General features: G+C 43.3%; 1 protein-coding gene across 4 annotated transcripts in view; it reads left to right on the forward strand.

The window, feature by feature from the left end:
- The first annotated feature begins 207 nt into the window (after nucleotides 1–207).
- pvrl2l (PVR cell adhesion molecule related 2 like) overlaps nucleotides 208–14,697 on the forward strand; it is a 221,690-nt gene continuing 207,200 nt past the window's right edge. For 2 of the 4 annotated variants that reach the window (XM_041053729.1, XM_041053731.1), the window contains exon 1: nucleotides 211–620. In XM_041053729.1, the coding sequence (XP_040909663.1) occupies nucleotides 533–620 (88 nt within the window). In that variant the 5' untranslated portion in view covers nucleotides 211–532. Of the gene's footprint in view, nucleotides 621–14,697 lie in introns of all 4 variants that reach the window. The other 2 variants (XM_041053728.1, XM_041053730.1) reach the window with 2 other exon arrangements.

Consider the following 14,697-nt stretch of genomic DNA (forward strand, 5'->3'; position numbering starts at 1 on the left):
GTTTCTGACCCTGCGTGGCTGTGGCTCTCTCCGTGGCTGTGAGGGCTCAGTATTACGGCTCAAGTCCTCTTGGTGACGCTCTGCTGACATCACTCTGATACTCTCCACTCAGCTTCCCGCATCCGACTCTCTCTCTCTCTCTCTCTCTCTCACACACACACTCACACACACTCCGTCCACACTTTGCTGCTGTTCCGCTCCCCTCGCTTTGGCCGAGTCGCACCATCACACACAACCAGCCGCGGGGTACCTGCGCGCACTGTGCCCGGCCCACACAGGGGAGGGGTTTGACTCTCTCTATCATTAACAGATTCAAGAGGAGTGAGAGAGAGAAACTTAACGCCGTCCTGACTGAGGAGAGGTCCGCACACACAGAGAGAGGCAGAGGGAAAGAGCAGCAGCGATTCCAACCCAGGCTGTCTGAACTGAGCCCGAAGTTTCTTGGCCGATCGGAGAAGGAATAATTTGGAGCCCGTTTGCCCCACACAGCGCTGTTGTGGATATTTACGTCCACCTTGTCTCCTGTTGAAGAATGGCGAGAGATTACGCAGCGCGCTGTCCGGTCTCTCCGGCGAGAAGCACTTGGCTGGCGGCAGCAGCGATCCTCCTCATAGTCCAAGGTAAGACCAAACGACCCGAGCTGTGTTTGATAAGCATTAAGGCATCTTCACTTAACCGCCTCTCCCGGCTCCGTGCGTCCTGAATGCGGGAAACTCTCAGCACTTCCAGCCGCACCGCCCGCGTCCTGGGCGTGCGGAACCTTTCACTGTGTCACGTCTCCGTCTCCTTCTCGGCTGCTGTTTGGTGGACTGTGAGACCTGTTGTAAAAGTTTATTGTCGAAGCTCTCTGTCAGATGCGTGTGTGGAGTTTTGGTTCGCCATGATAGGCGAGGTGTGGCTCTCCCGGTGCGTGTGTGTGTGTGTGTGTGCGTGTGTTTTTTTTGTCCTAATTCCTCGCCGCTTCAGACGGCAGGTGACTGTTCAGGAAACGTAATCCCCCCTGAGCCTCTACAAACCCTTCCAGCACGGCTGACCTGTAATCTGTGTTTACCTGTTGGAAAGTGTGGAAGGGAAATGGGGCGCAATCACAGCCGCAGGTCTGATCATTAACCATTAGAATAAGGACAGAAATTGGTTCTCATTGTGCAGATCAACAGGGTGGTGATGGGAAACGGTCTCAGTAGGAAATGAGAACTGCTCGGTCTCTGCTCTTCAGGTGGCCCTTCAACAATGAGCGTTACCTTGTCAAGAACCCTTAATGAATATTCGCCGCAGAAATCCGAGAATGTGGTCCAGCAGAATGAAATCTATCTCAGCTTTTCGCTTCTTCACCTGCAGTGTGAATATATATTTAAGGAGATAAAATGCCATAAATTACAAGATTATAGAGCCTGATAGATTAGAGACCAATACTGATATTCTTTTAATTAATAAAATGTTTTTTTGTTTTAAAGTTATCTTTTAAAGTCAGGTTTAATAGCTGTACTTGGTTGTTATTAGAATGTGCTGAGAAAGGCAATTTCAAAGTGGACCTAGATACTATCACAGCAGATTATACTGACTGTAACTGTAAAGATAAGATGGGACGGCTTAATACAAAAGAAGTCTTTATAAATATTAGTTATAAAAAAATATACTACAAACATTTTAAACACGACAAACAACAAACAAACAAACAACAAAAAACCCCACAACAACAACAAAACTTTTACTACCATTTCTACTCCCATATCTGCCAACACTGAAGCAGCACTATCTGGGACAGGCCAGTATTGGCTGAAACTATCCATCTGCTGATATAAGTTGAGTTCTACTGTAAACTTACTGTCAAGTGATGCAAGCGCAATGCAAGACACTGTATGAATATTATAGTTATATCTTTATCATTATGAGTATCAAAATTGACACCAACGTTAGCTGTTGTTGAGCAACACAAAATGTTTTAAAGACATTGCTCTAAAGTTTAGAGTCTAAACTCACTGTTGAGTATTGTGGAAATATTACAAGATAAAGTATCAATAAACGTGCTAGTGATTACCATAGCAACCCTTTATGTCCTTAAGTGAGCATTACAGCGGCAGATATGGGGATAACCATAAACACAAATGATGATAACATCACTGAAAATGCACTCCTGAGTTACGCAGACATACTCCAACTCACAACAGAAACAATTTTCAGAGTTTTTTTTTTTTTCCCTACTGGGACCAGCTGCAAAATTCATAACAGCAGGCAGTCAAGCTACAGTGATCGGCATAAAAATTTGTGAGCCCACTCTGTCAGCATGAATCTGTCAGCCTGTTGTTTTCACCTGGGTGTAACTAGTATCATCTGTCAGAACTGTCCCCAAATTGTCACCAAGGAAAAAGAAGATGGGTCATTATGGAGCCCTGAGATATGTTGTGTTGTGTGTTGACACGCCTTGGAGACATGCCTCTGAGATCAAAGCAAATGGGAGGGCAAGTTATTTCAAGGCTGTGGGCCTCAGAGCCTCTGCTTTGTATTTTGCTGTAGCATCTGTTGCATAATAGGTGACGATGAGAACTGTGATGTTTACTGAGTGTACAAGGCAGGAGGGAGATTTAGCCTTGATTGGAATTTGCTTTATAAGGATATTTTTCCTCCTCGTGCATGTTTGGAGCAATGTAAGCCACAACAACAGAAAAATCCCAGTGCAGTGGCACGAAAATCAGGGCTATGGTGCGAGAGACCCCAGTGCTGTAAGCCATGCAGAGGCAGGTTGGTGTGAGGATGACAGATACTCAGCTGAGACTCTGCTACATCAGGCCTGTATTGTTAAAAAGCTGTCAGATTGTCATGACAGTATCCCCACAGGTTATGAATTAATTTGAACGTGCAGCAACACAACTGTCTTGTCGGAGGAAAAACCTCCACACTCACACTGCACCTACTTAGCCAGTGAGTTACTGACACTGAATGCACAAGTAGGAGCTTGATTTTTCCAAGATTGTCGTAGCGTATGAAACATTTTTTTGAGGAAACCGTTCAAGGGCGTGTTGTGTCTTTTACATTGCGTGGAAAATTAACAATCCCTCTGAAAACGGGGTCAATGGCAGCGGTGAAACCTTCACCATGGTGTTAAAAGAACCATGTTAACCTTCAGCAAAACAGGCAAAATAGAGTTGAGAGGATATCATTTTCCCAGCAATGATAATTAAGTCACTTCAGGTGTCGCACCCCCCCCCACTCGTCTCTATAGGCCCGATCCTGTGCTGAAATGTCAATGATGATGAGTCCCCTTGATAGCTCGGTGGAGACGAAGGGCTGATTAGCTTATCACTTGGAGAGCAGGCGACCAATGATTATCGCCCTGAGAGCAACGTGGCCTGATTATCGAGAGCTCTTATTAGTGATTCATCGTCTGCCGTGCATTGCGCCATGTTGCTGTTTGTTGTTTGCATATTTGGGTAGCCAGTGCCACAGCTTTGGCTAACTTATGAGTTTTGTCCATTTGGGAACCAGTGCAGCAGAGGGTGGTGATGAAGAAGCCTCAGAAGCAGTCGCTGGCCTGCCTTAGTATGTTTGAGCGAGAAAGGCTAAATAACCACCTGCTTTGCTCTTCCACCGGCAGGGTAGCAGTGTGGTATCTGCTGCGTTTTATCAAAATCCAGAAGAATATCAAGTTCTCCTGCTCAATTATGAAGCATAAACAACTTCTAAATAAGCATGGCGTTCGAGACATTCATCTGTGAGCTGCCCGGTGCAGCCAGTTATGTGCTTTTGGCCTTTGGGGCAAGAGTGCAATTATTTTAATTTTTCTCTCAGCAGAATTTTTTTTTAGTTGATTAATTATTGGAACAAGCCTAGAGGCCGAAAATCTCCCATTATTTCAAAAGCAAAGGGCAGTTTGAACAAAAACGCCAGTAATTATCTCATTTTAACGAACAGATTTTTTTCCCGCTTTGCATAAATCCTGTTCTAACCCTGCACAGGCCCCTCACCCGGGGGCTGAAATTTATTTGGAGTCTTCACCATCTGTGGTGTAGAGGTCCCAGTCCTATTGTGGCTGATGGCAGATATACTAAATGTCAAGGAGTGTGTCTCAGGAGAAGTGTGTATATATATGTGTGTGTGTGTGTGGAGAGGGCTGAGGCAGCCGTTGTGTTTGTTGCTTTGAGAGCTGATCATAGGTATCATCAGTGGGCTGAAGTGTCAGTAATAGTGTTGAGCAGCTGGATGCTTTGCAAGAGTGTATTTGGAGGGGGTTTAATGAGATACGTTAGTGAGTCTTTTTTTTGTGGGTTTGTTTAAAAGGAAACTTGCAAACACTTTCCCAGAAAGTTAGAGGGTTTTAAAGACAGAATAAAAGTGTCAATTACAAAACGAACTGCAATAAGATCGGGTTAAAAAAAAGGTAACAGAAGTCGTACTTGCTGAATGTGATGATGCTTATTTAATGAAAACATGAAATGATGATTTTCAGATTAATATGAGCTGAGAGATGAGCTGTTTTGGGTCCTGACCTGCAGTTAAAGGCACGTCGGCCCCCGGACTCAAATGTCAATGGCTCTTCCTGGTGAGGCATGGGGTGATAATCATCCCCTCGAGGACAGACCGCCGATGCTCATTGAGAGCTTATTAATGACTCACACCAACACAAGCTGCAGAGTAATGCTGGGGGCTGTTAGTGTTTAGGCCAGTTTGTTTGTCTGGGCTGTCATGTGTGGTGGTGATTCTCACCCAGAAAAGCACGATATCAAGTGCTACTGCTCCGAGAGAATAACTTTTCCTCTAATTACAACCTTTTCAGTGATTAATTGGCAGACTTGTTCATGATGTTGCGTCACATTGTGTACTGTGATTTGACTGTCAGCATTAATGTTCAAGTTTGCCTTGTTTCACCTCTGGGTTTTCTTATTGATTAAAACCTTAATGACTTCCCACGATTCTTTGTGAGCCTATGAGCGACGGACCACTTAGGATTGCAGGGTCTTGCATAAGGCTGTTAGCTTGTTTGTTGTAAAACCATTGAAGCAGTTTTGATGCTCTTCTTTGAAAAATTTCCCATGGTAGCGATTATGGCCAGAGGCGGACGTTAGCCTGACAGGTCACTCTCAGAAGTTTGGAACTGGATGTCATGGATCTTTTTTTGGACAAGATAATTTCACGTGTCTTTGTTGTGTAACCATGTGCACAAAAAAATTATAAAAAAAAAAAAGCTGTAATTAGGGGGAAGAGGTTGGACGGTACGCTGCTGTAAGAAGCTCCATCAGTTCGGCTCGCTGAGAGTCCAGGAAGCCGGTTTTAATTCATCACTCTTCTTGCCAAGACTCAGCAAGCATGTGTCTGCACTTGGTCAGCGTTTTTTTTTTTTTTTTTTCTTTCTCATTCCTCTTCTGAGGAAACCAGTTACTAAGCAAATTCCAGATCACATTTCTAGAAATACACCGTATCATGGCTAACACCTTGGCATTCCTTACTGATTCTTCAGCAAACAGGTGTCAGTGGGAAGAGGGATTACAGAGTGTAGCAACAGGAACAGCGCCATGAATCACAATGGAGCTGATCTAAGGATGGTCGGAGGAAGGCTTTTGCTTTCAGCTTTCAGGGTCCAGTCAGCTTTCACTGCGTCATGAAAGGCTTTGCAGAACGCACACAAATGCATGCACAATCTTTCTCTCTCTCTCTCTCTCTCTCTCTCTCTCTCTCTCTCTCTCTCTCTCTCTCTCTCTCTCTCTCTCTCACACACACACACACACACACACGCACACGCACACGCACACGCACACGCACACGCACACGCACACGCACACACACACACACACACACACACACACACACACACATGAACAATGTGGCCACCCTCCCTCGTTTGACTTTTACCACTATGCAGAGTAAAGAAAACTTCCAGCCAGCCTTTCATGCCCGGCTCAGTCTTTCATTTTCCCATTCTCTTATTCACCCATTCTTTCTCTCTTATTCTTAGTCTTATTCTCTCGCCCTCTCTTTCACTGTTATTCTTTTGCTCACGACCCTATTTTCTGCAGGCCTGGCTGGCTGCTGCGTTGTGGCGGCTCCCGTGTGGGGGCCCTTTTGTTGGAACAGCTTTTGGTGGAATTAAAAAGGGTGCCAGTACCCCCCCCCCCCCCCCCTTCTCTTCCTCCCTCCGTCCACTCGGCTTCACTCAGTTCTTCTAGTCCTCATTGTTTAGAAATGCAGGGAGTTAGAGGGGGAAAGAGAGGGGGGAAATTCAAAAGGGGGAAAATGTTTAGACAAACGTCCCTGCTCTGTCTCCTACTCCATCCTGAGCTCACCCGTTGCACAGACCTGAGCGAGCAGTGTCCATCCTCTCCTCCTGTTCGGTCACCGTTTCCTCTCCAGATACAGTCCGCTGGTGACAAAATGGAAATTTCTTTGACCGTCTGCGTGGGAGTGCACTGGTGGGGTTAGGCTGCGATACAACTGTGACATTTTCTGTTGTACCCATGTGGGCAATTAATAACCGCAGTAACATTGTTTGCCTCACTTGTATCATTATGGAACCTTTAGCCAGGGGTTTTTCCTACAGTGGGAATTTAAGGCGACAGCTTTGCTCAAAATTTTATGCCGTGTTTAATACAGTTTTATCATGAGCTGCAATAATAAAACCTGTTTAAAGAGCAAGACTTGCATCAATGCTGAGGTGAAATCACATCTGGTGCCAGGTGAAAAGGCAACCGAGCAGGATAACATGCAAGCTAATTAGCCCTGGCTATTTAAAATGTCAGTAGCATTACTAATGAGACGCAGTCACCAAAGCACTTCTGTTTAGGCTTAAAGTCACATGTTGGCACGGCTCCATCCATGCACTTACCACAGATCCTTTTTGGCTTCTTGGCGTTTGTGTTTTTAATATTTAGCCCAAATTGGACAAAGAACTGTCTCTCAGTTTAATACAGTCAAATACCACATCAGCAACAAAATGACAGTGGAGCTGAAACACTGGCTTCATAAAAGGAACAGGATTTAATGCAGTGTGTTGTATAGGATTACATTAGGCTGTAAAGGTGTTCCTGCATTTTTTTTTTAAGCAGTGTGCTGTCATAAGGATGTTTTACTGGGAATTCTGTAACAGATGAGATGGAGGGTCTTTGTAATATTTAGTTTAAAACACTTTTTAACTACAGTCTTTTTTTTTTTTTTTTTAACATAAAGTTTTGTTGTAAGAGTTGTCTAAGTTAGAGCTAGTCCTTCCCCTAATCAGAGCCTAATGCACATCTATACAGGCATATGTTTGGATTTTTTTTTCTAACAGGAAATAACTCAAGGTTTAGTGATTGAAGTAACACATTTATCTCAGTTTGAACCAGGAAAATCCCTGTTTCAGCCTTGTTTCAGTTTCCTGTTATTGGCCCTAAACGCGAACAGATTCAGTTCCTCTGGACAGAGTGAAATATAAATTTTCTAGCCACCCCCAAATGCCACTGTCACCCCAGAATCAGTCATATCCTGTCTGTTTTAGGAGATGGTGGTAATTGAAAGCTTTTTCCATTGCTTGAGATGAACAGGTCACAGAAGCCAGTAAGATAAAAAAATAAATAAAAGAAAAAAAAAACCTCAATTTCCTCCCACAGTTCAAGTGCTAACACTAGAAAAGCCAGACCATTGTAAATTGTCTATAAAATGTCTGTATTGCTATTCCTGGACCCGCAGCAGTTAGTATAGCGTGATCTCATAGGATTTAAATAACACGCCACTTTCTTGCACTTTCTTTACATGTCATTTCTACACATTTTAAGCCTTGTATAATTCTGTATGTCATATGATGCTGCTTTGGTTAGGGTTAGGGTTAGGAAGAGGGCTAGGGGTTGGTCGTTAGAGAAAGGACGTGGCGTGAAATGACATGCGAAAAGCAGAAAATGTGTAATGATAACACGTAAAATGATTTAAGGAAATTGACGTGCACTATTTGGTGGGATCAGGCTGGTTAATCGTCATGCAAGAAAAGTTATTTATAGAAGGCTGTAACATTTTATTATTCTGTGCTGACAGCTTCTTGGCCTTCTCTTTGACCATCCCCCAGACTATTGGACTTGTATTGGCTGTATTTTACCTCAAAATACTAACCAGCTCTACTTTATCTGAATTTCATAACGTTCTGGGAAACAGAGCATGGAAAGTGGAGAGCCTTAATTTCTTTTTGGACTGAAAGAAGAAACTCAGCACCTCACTGAAGTAATGCAAATGGAACTGGGAAGGAATAGGGAGAGCATCAGTTTATCATGGCTCCCCTGTCCATAAATAACCGTCCTGCTCAGTGTAGTCTGTTGACAGTGAGATTGTTAGCAACAAGTTGCAGAGGTCAGCAACAAGCCGGCAGAGAGAGAAAGAGAGAGAGACTCTGTCTGTCTTGGATTTGTGTACGGCTAACAGTCTTGGTCCTCTCTCACCCCTGTTAGCGTCCTTGGCTGCTTCAATATCGTTGTTTAAATTGACTGCTTGTGCACGTGCGTGTGTCGATGCCGATCGTCTAGATCGACCGCATTCACTCTGACAGTATTGTTTCTCATTTGCATTAGTCAAGCTAACATCTCTCCTCCTCCCCCTGTTCACAAGTGACTACTGTTCACACAGCAGCACATTTCCATGCAAGGCACACACACACACTGAGAGAGAGTACTGGTGTCATTTAGAGTTACAGCCCATTTACTACTGCCTCTGTCTAGTGTATGTCTCCTACAGTCATTCTGCAATGCATGTCATATATAATCAAATCTTTTTGTGTGTGTGTGTGTGTGTGTGTGTGTGTGTGTGTGTGTGTGTGTGTGTGTGTGTGTGTGTGTGTGTGTGTGTGTGTGTGTGTGTGTGTGTGTGTGTGTGTGTGTGTGTAGTATACGAGCTCTGCCATTATTTCAGACCTGGTTTGGTGTGAATGACAAACAAAGCAGCCACATGGTGGAAAAAAAAGGACATGGATGTGACAATTAAGTTTGTCAGGCTACATGTTTTTCAGGCAATATTTCCTGGTGGAAACTTCCCTGTATTCCTGTGAGTGTCAGGTGACTGACAGGAAACAGACTGGTGAGCAAGTCTCCCCTAGATTTGAAAGTAACAATGGGACACGGGGTCTGGTCAGCATTCAGTCAGAGACATTGAAATATTAGTGAGAGGTCACTGGATGCATAGACTGATATGGCAACACTAATCACTGAGAGATTAAAGCAAATCACCAGTTACAATAAATCAGAAACTTTGACACAACCAGCTATGGCTTTGTTTTTATGCTGCAGAAGAAGAATTAGCAGGAAGTACATGTTCACGTGTCCAGACACCAGCACAGAAGTGGAGTAGAAAAAAAACTGAGACCTTTGGCACAAGCCAAACTTTTTGATGTATTAGCCCCATTTTCAAAAAAAGAGTTGCCTTTAAAAAGTTGAGTAGAACTCTTTCCACACTATATTACTGCGCTCCTTCAAGGCTGTGACGATCACTGGAACTGTTTCTTTGGTGGAAAGTTGTTGTTCTGTGTCTCAGGTGGTGGAGTGGATTCCCCCGTCCTTTCCTGTCTTTTAGCAAGACACTAAACCCCACATAGAGCATGGGTAAGGGAAAAGTGTGGTGTTCCCTCATTTGGGTATTCAAAGTCAAGATGCCATTTTCTGTCTTTACCATTACATGGCAGTATTCTAGATTTCATTCTGTACACAAACGCAGATGTAGAGACAGGTTGCCCCCCCCCCTTGCCTCTTCCTGGCGGCCGCTGTTAAACCTGATTAATTGCTTCCGTATCCTTCACTAATTCAGCTGTTGATTGAGAGATTCACTGTGACAGCTGCAGCACAATGCTTTGTCTTTCTCCCTTTCCACCCCACTACTCTCCCTAAAGAAACTCCTCTCTTAACTTGTGACTCTCCTGTCTCTAATCTAAAGCTGTGGGTCTTCTCTATTCATACAATTCAAGGAGTGGATTTTCTCATATGAATCCAAAATTGAGTTTTTTTTTCTTTTTTTTTTTTTTTTTTACACAAAAGGTTGATGTTCTTTTGACATGAAACTGTTCAGTATTCCAGATGGATCCAGACATTCGGTCTTTTGGCAACCGTCGATGGATGTTTTCATTTGCATGATAGAATTACAGAATTCTTTGAAAGGCAGGATTTTCTATTTCTTCTTTAATAGTATATCATTGTCAAATTACTTGAGATATTGCCTGGTGCTTCTCTATAGGCCCTGTGGGCTTTTCTTTTCACAGCACATTTCATTACTTCTCCTCCCTGCTGCTTTTGATGCTCACACTTACCTGTCAGTCAGCCAGAAGTATCTTTGGCTGTGTGTTTTTTTTTTTTTTTATAAGAGAGGATCCAGAGTCCAAGTCCGCCTCAATTAGACCAAATGAAAGTGCAAAACAGATTAGTGAGGCTACTGCTTGTAAATAGCTACCGCTGAACATCTGTCATCCTTGCACGCTGTCAGTATCGTGAGGACATGTTTTTGTCAGACGTCTCAGCACAAATGTAAAAAAAAAAACAAACAAAGGTCTGTGTTTACTGTGCTTTATGTTCAGTGATTAGAATGATTCAGGTTCTTGGAGTGAGCCTTTTCTAACTAATAATGCATAATTTTACGATAATAAGGAGGTTCAGCGTACAACTGTTTACTGGAAGCGGGGCATCCACATTCAATTAGACAGCACGTGTGTGTCTGTGTGTATGACAGCATCCCTCTGTTAGCTGCAGTGACAAAGCCACGGTGGACCGTGTGATGGGTGAGGATGTGAGTCGCTGTGACAGACAGAAAAAGATACACAGGCACACACACATGCACATTCTCGTCTTACATTAGTTGTGAGGACACTCGTTGACGTAATGCGTTTCTTAGCCTCTTACCCGTTAACCTGCTAACCTGAACCCTGAACTGCCATCTGCAGGTTTGTCATAGGCTGTGTACCAGACAAAGGGTCCCCACTTTGCACACACACACACACACACACCCCCCAAACCTTCTTCTCTTCTCACACTGAAATATTGGACATGGATCAAAGTCAAGCGGCACAGGGATTAAATAGCTCATGTCAAAACCCAAGAAATCATTAATGACATGAAGTTCTCTTCAGTGGCTCAAAAATTCATTTACAGATGACAACCGTCATACCACCAGACTGGTGAACTGCAGCTGCACTTTTGCTCCACCCTTGGGAGGAAGAGTTTGAAAAGGTGATATTTTGTAGGCTGTTCCGGTTTAAAATGACAAAGAATGATGTGGTTTTAAAGTTAGAGGGACGACCTGAGTCTTTGCTCCTACCTGATATCACCACATTTCCTACTGCGGAGACATACTTCAATATAGAGAAAGGACAATAACTAAAGGGCTTTAACTGAAGAACACGTCTAAAACTGTAGCTATTGTTGACAAATAATATTAAATTAGGTTGTAGACAATGAAGGATACTGTTGCTGGCTAACAAAAGAAGTAACTGTGTTATTCTGAGCTAGGCAATTATGGCAATAATCTGCTAATCTGCTTGCTGCATTGAAATTGGAATATCCATCCATCCATCCATTTTATAAACCGCTTATCCTGTCGAGGGCTGCGGGGGCTGGAGCCTATCCCAGCATGCACTGACTAAGAGGCAGCGCACACCCTGAACAGGTCCCGGGGGGGGCACCCTGTGCTTGTCAAAGGGCTCGAATTTGGAACAGGAAATGCAAAGTAAAAAGTGCATCAGCGTTTCACAATCCTGGTATATAATAGTTTATCTGCTGTACTTCTTTGGCACTGATACAACACGCAGCACATGGAGGTTAAACTTGAGCCAAACTATGTGTATATTGTGTAGGGGGGTAGCCAAATTCAAAATATTGGATAAACTATTGTTTATTCTTTACAAGGAAAGTGTTTTAAGGTAGTCTTTTAATTCACTTTGACTGGCACATGAGGACCGAGCAGTCAGAAATGAGTTGTTAGTTACTGAGCTGGTTAAATTAAATAATAAGTCGCTGTGTAATTGTTGTATTGCTGTTGTACAGTAGCACTTTCAGTTGTCAATATCACAGCATGTAATTTTGAGCCGTGCTGTTAGTCCGTGGCTAAAAAGGTGAAATGCACTGAGCCAGCAGCTTGCCTCCTCCCTCCTTTGGTGTTTGTGCTTACCTCAAAAAAGTCCATTAACTAAGGAGTTAGGATTGGAAAATAGAAAATGACTTATGTGCCTGGGTGTCTGACCTATCCGCCTCCTCATCCCAGAGTCTATTTCCAGGCGTTGGGCTTTTCGAAATGGGAGGATGATTTCTTAATCCTCAGGGATACATCTGAGAACGCAAGCGAAATGCTTCAACTGTTCTCGTTTCCCAGCACACGAGCGTCCTGACGGGTGGCAGCCTGGCTGCCCAGTTAGCTGGCTGGACGGAGAGAAAAGGGTGCTAATGAAATGTGCGCTGCTCTTTCATGTGTGTCCTCTTCTCTTCCCAGCATGCCATTTCTCTTGACTCTGTGGGTGTCTAAGCTATAAGCGTCTTGGTTTCCGACTGCTAATGTACAAAGTGACCATGTCTGAACTGAAGAGTTGAAAAGGTTTGGAATTGAATCAGGCATTTTTTTTTTTTTTTTGGAATGAAAGGCAATGTGAAGGGGAATGTGTTAATGAGCTCGTTTGGAACATCACTTGTTCCTCACAGTCATCAACAGCATGAAGCTCTGGCCAAAGGGATGGAGAATAGAATGAGAGAAAGGATGATAGTCACAGAGCTAAAAGGCTAAGGCTGTGCTCAAATAAACAAAATCAATAAACAGACAGCCAAAGGAATTGATTTATGACTTCAGCAGTCAAATGAGTCTCCTCATGTCTCTCCAAATGTCTTCTGTCACAGGCTTACACCAATTCAAACAAACATTCTACCATCCCACTTCACCTTTTATGCCTTTTTCATGTTTCATGTTACAACATTATTTCATATCTTATATATTTTTGTGCTTATAGCTTACATCAAAATGAACAGGACTGAATTTCTGATTTGAAATGCAGTTTCTCAGTAAATTGGTGGAAATTAAAACAATAATCTTGGGCATTAGTTTACATTAATTATATTACAGTATAAAAATCTTGAAAGTGCCCAGAGATAGCTATGGCATCAGAGTAAACTTAGTCATTATTTTTTTGTGCCCGTCACCCGCTGAGGTAAGCAGGGGCTGCTCAGAAATGTCTTCCTTGTTTGTGAGTTTAAGAAAGCACAGAGTTTGAGATTGAGCTGTTGAACAAAATCCTTTCTAATGCAGGAAGCTACAAACATTCAGAACGATCACTTTTACAGCATCTGTGTTTGCTTGTTATTTGTTGTTTGGTTTTGATTTTGTTTTTTTCTTTCTTGACTTGAAAGCTTGTGAATCTGCAGTTGACTCAAGGAGAAAGGAAGTTAACTATCTCATTGAAAGTTTCAAAAGATATTTTTATCCTATACTGACATGAATGGAGACTGCTTAGAAGATAGGCAATCATAAAATACCTTTCGGTAACATTAGCTGGCTACAACATGTTAAACCACAAGTATGGTCTTTGAAATGTGCATAATATTTCCTTCTTCAGTCTTAAGCTGTTTGAATGGTTGCCAGTCCCGGCACATTCCCATCAGGCACCATGGGAGATGTGGTTTACACAGGCTTGTGTATTATGGCTTGAGTTCTGCTGCAGAGTTGTAGCAGTGGGATCATCTTTGTGTCCTTCAAGGGAAAAATTATATGATGATGAAAATTGTGTTTATTTTTGCTTAAATACACACTGTTGTACAATAGCACAGAAAGAATTAACAACATGAAGGTATTCTTACCTGACAGAGGGATTTCTACTATAAAAGTAAAATGTGACAGTCACGCGTTAACATTTTTGTGAGCTGAGTCATGCAGTCATAAACTGCTCCCATGATGCATTTTAAAATTTGTTTTTGAAAATGAAAATGTACTGGATTTAAACTTCCAGCTGCTCCTCTGTTGGGTTGAACTGGCCTGCACAGGAGGCAATCACAGCACCGAGCTTATCATCGCTGCATTACAGCCCAGTTGGTTTGAGATGATAGTGAGCAGTATGTAATTGCTTGTTAGAACTTAATACACAACGGGCGTGATGGGTTAAACGTCAATTAGCACAGTATGTGTGTGGCCTGGGTGCAGCCAGGTGGCGCAGAGGGAGAACCATTTGCTCACTGTAAGCTGGAGCAGTTCAGGCCTCTGGGTTCACTCCGTGTTTGACTTGACAGGTCTGGCTGAGCCGTCATCCTGTGGCTTCTATTCCAGGTTCTTTTTTTTTTTTTTTCTGATTTTACTGGGATGCTGAGCTTAGTGCACTGTGACAACTCTCACACTCTCTGAGTGTCAGCGCACTGGCCCCTTTCTTCCTGAAACGACGGGGACTGAGCGAGGACAGGAGGGTTTGAACGCGTCGAAGAGAGGAGTGCGAGGGTCCTAACCTTCCCTCCACCCTGTCTTCTCCTCCTCTTTTGCTCTCATGTTTTATTCCCACAGTGTGAGCACCGGTGCGTTTAAAGTGGCTGACGGGAGGCGGTCATACATGTGGATTTTGCTTCACACACACACACACTTGCACTTACACATTCAAGTGCACATGCACAGACACTACAGCGATGCCTGTGCTGCCCCTCTCTGCCTCATACACATGAAGTAACTGTTACACACGCACAGACACACACACACACACACACACACTCAGTCACTCTCAGTCTGGTGGAACCACTCAGTGGCAGCCCCCTG

This window comes from Toxotes jaculatrix, chromosome 13 (genome assembly GCF_017976425.1).
Source record: "Toxotes jaculatrix isolate fToxJac2 chromosome 13, fToxJac2.pri, whole genome shotgun sequence".
Taxonomy (NCBI): domain Eukaryota; kingdom Metazoa; phylum Chordata; class Actinopteri; family Toxotidae; genus Toxotes; species Toxotes jaculatrix.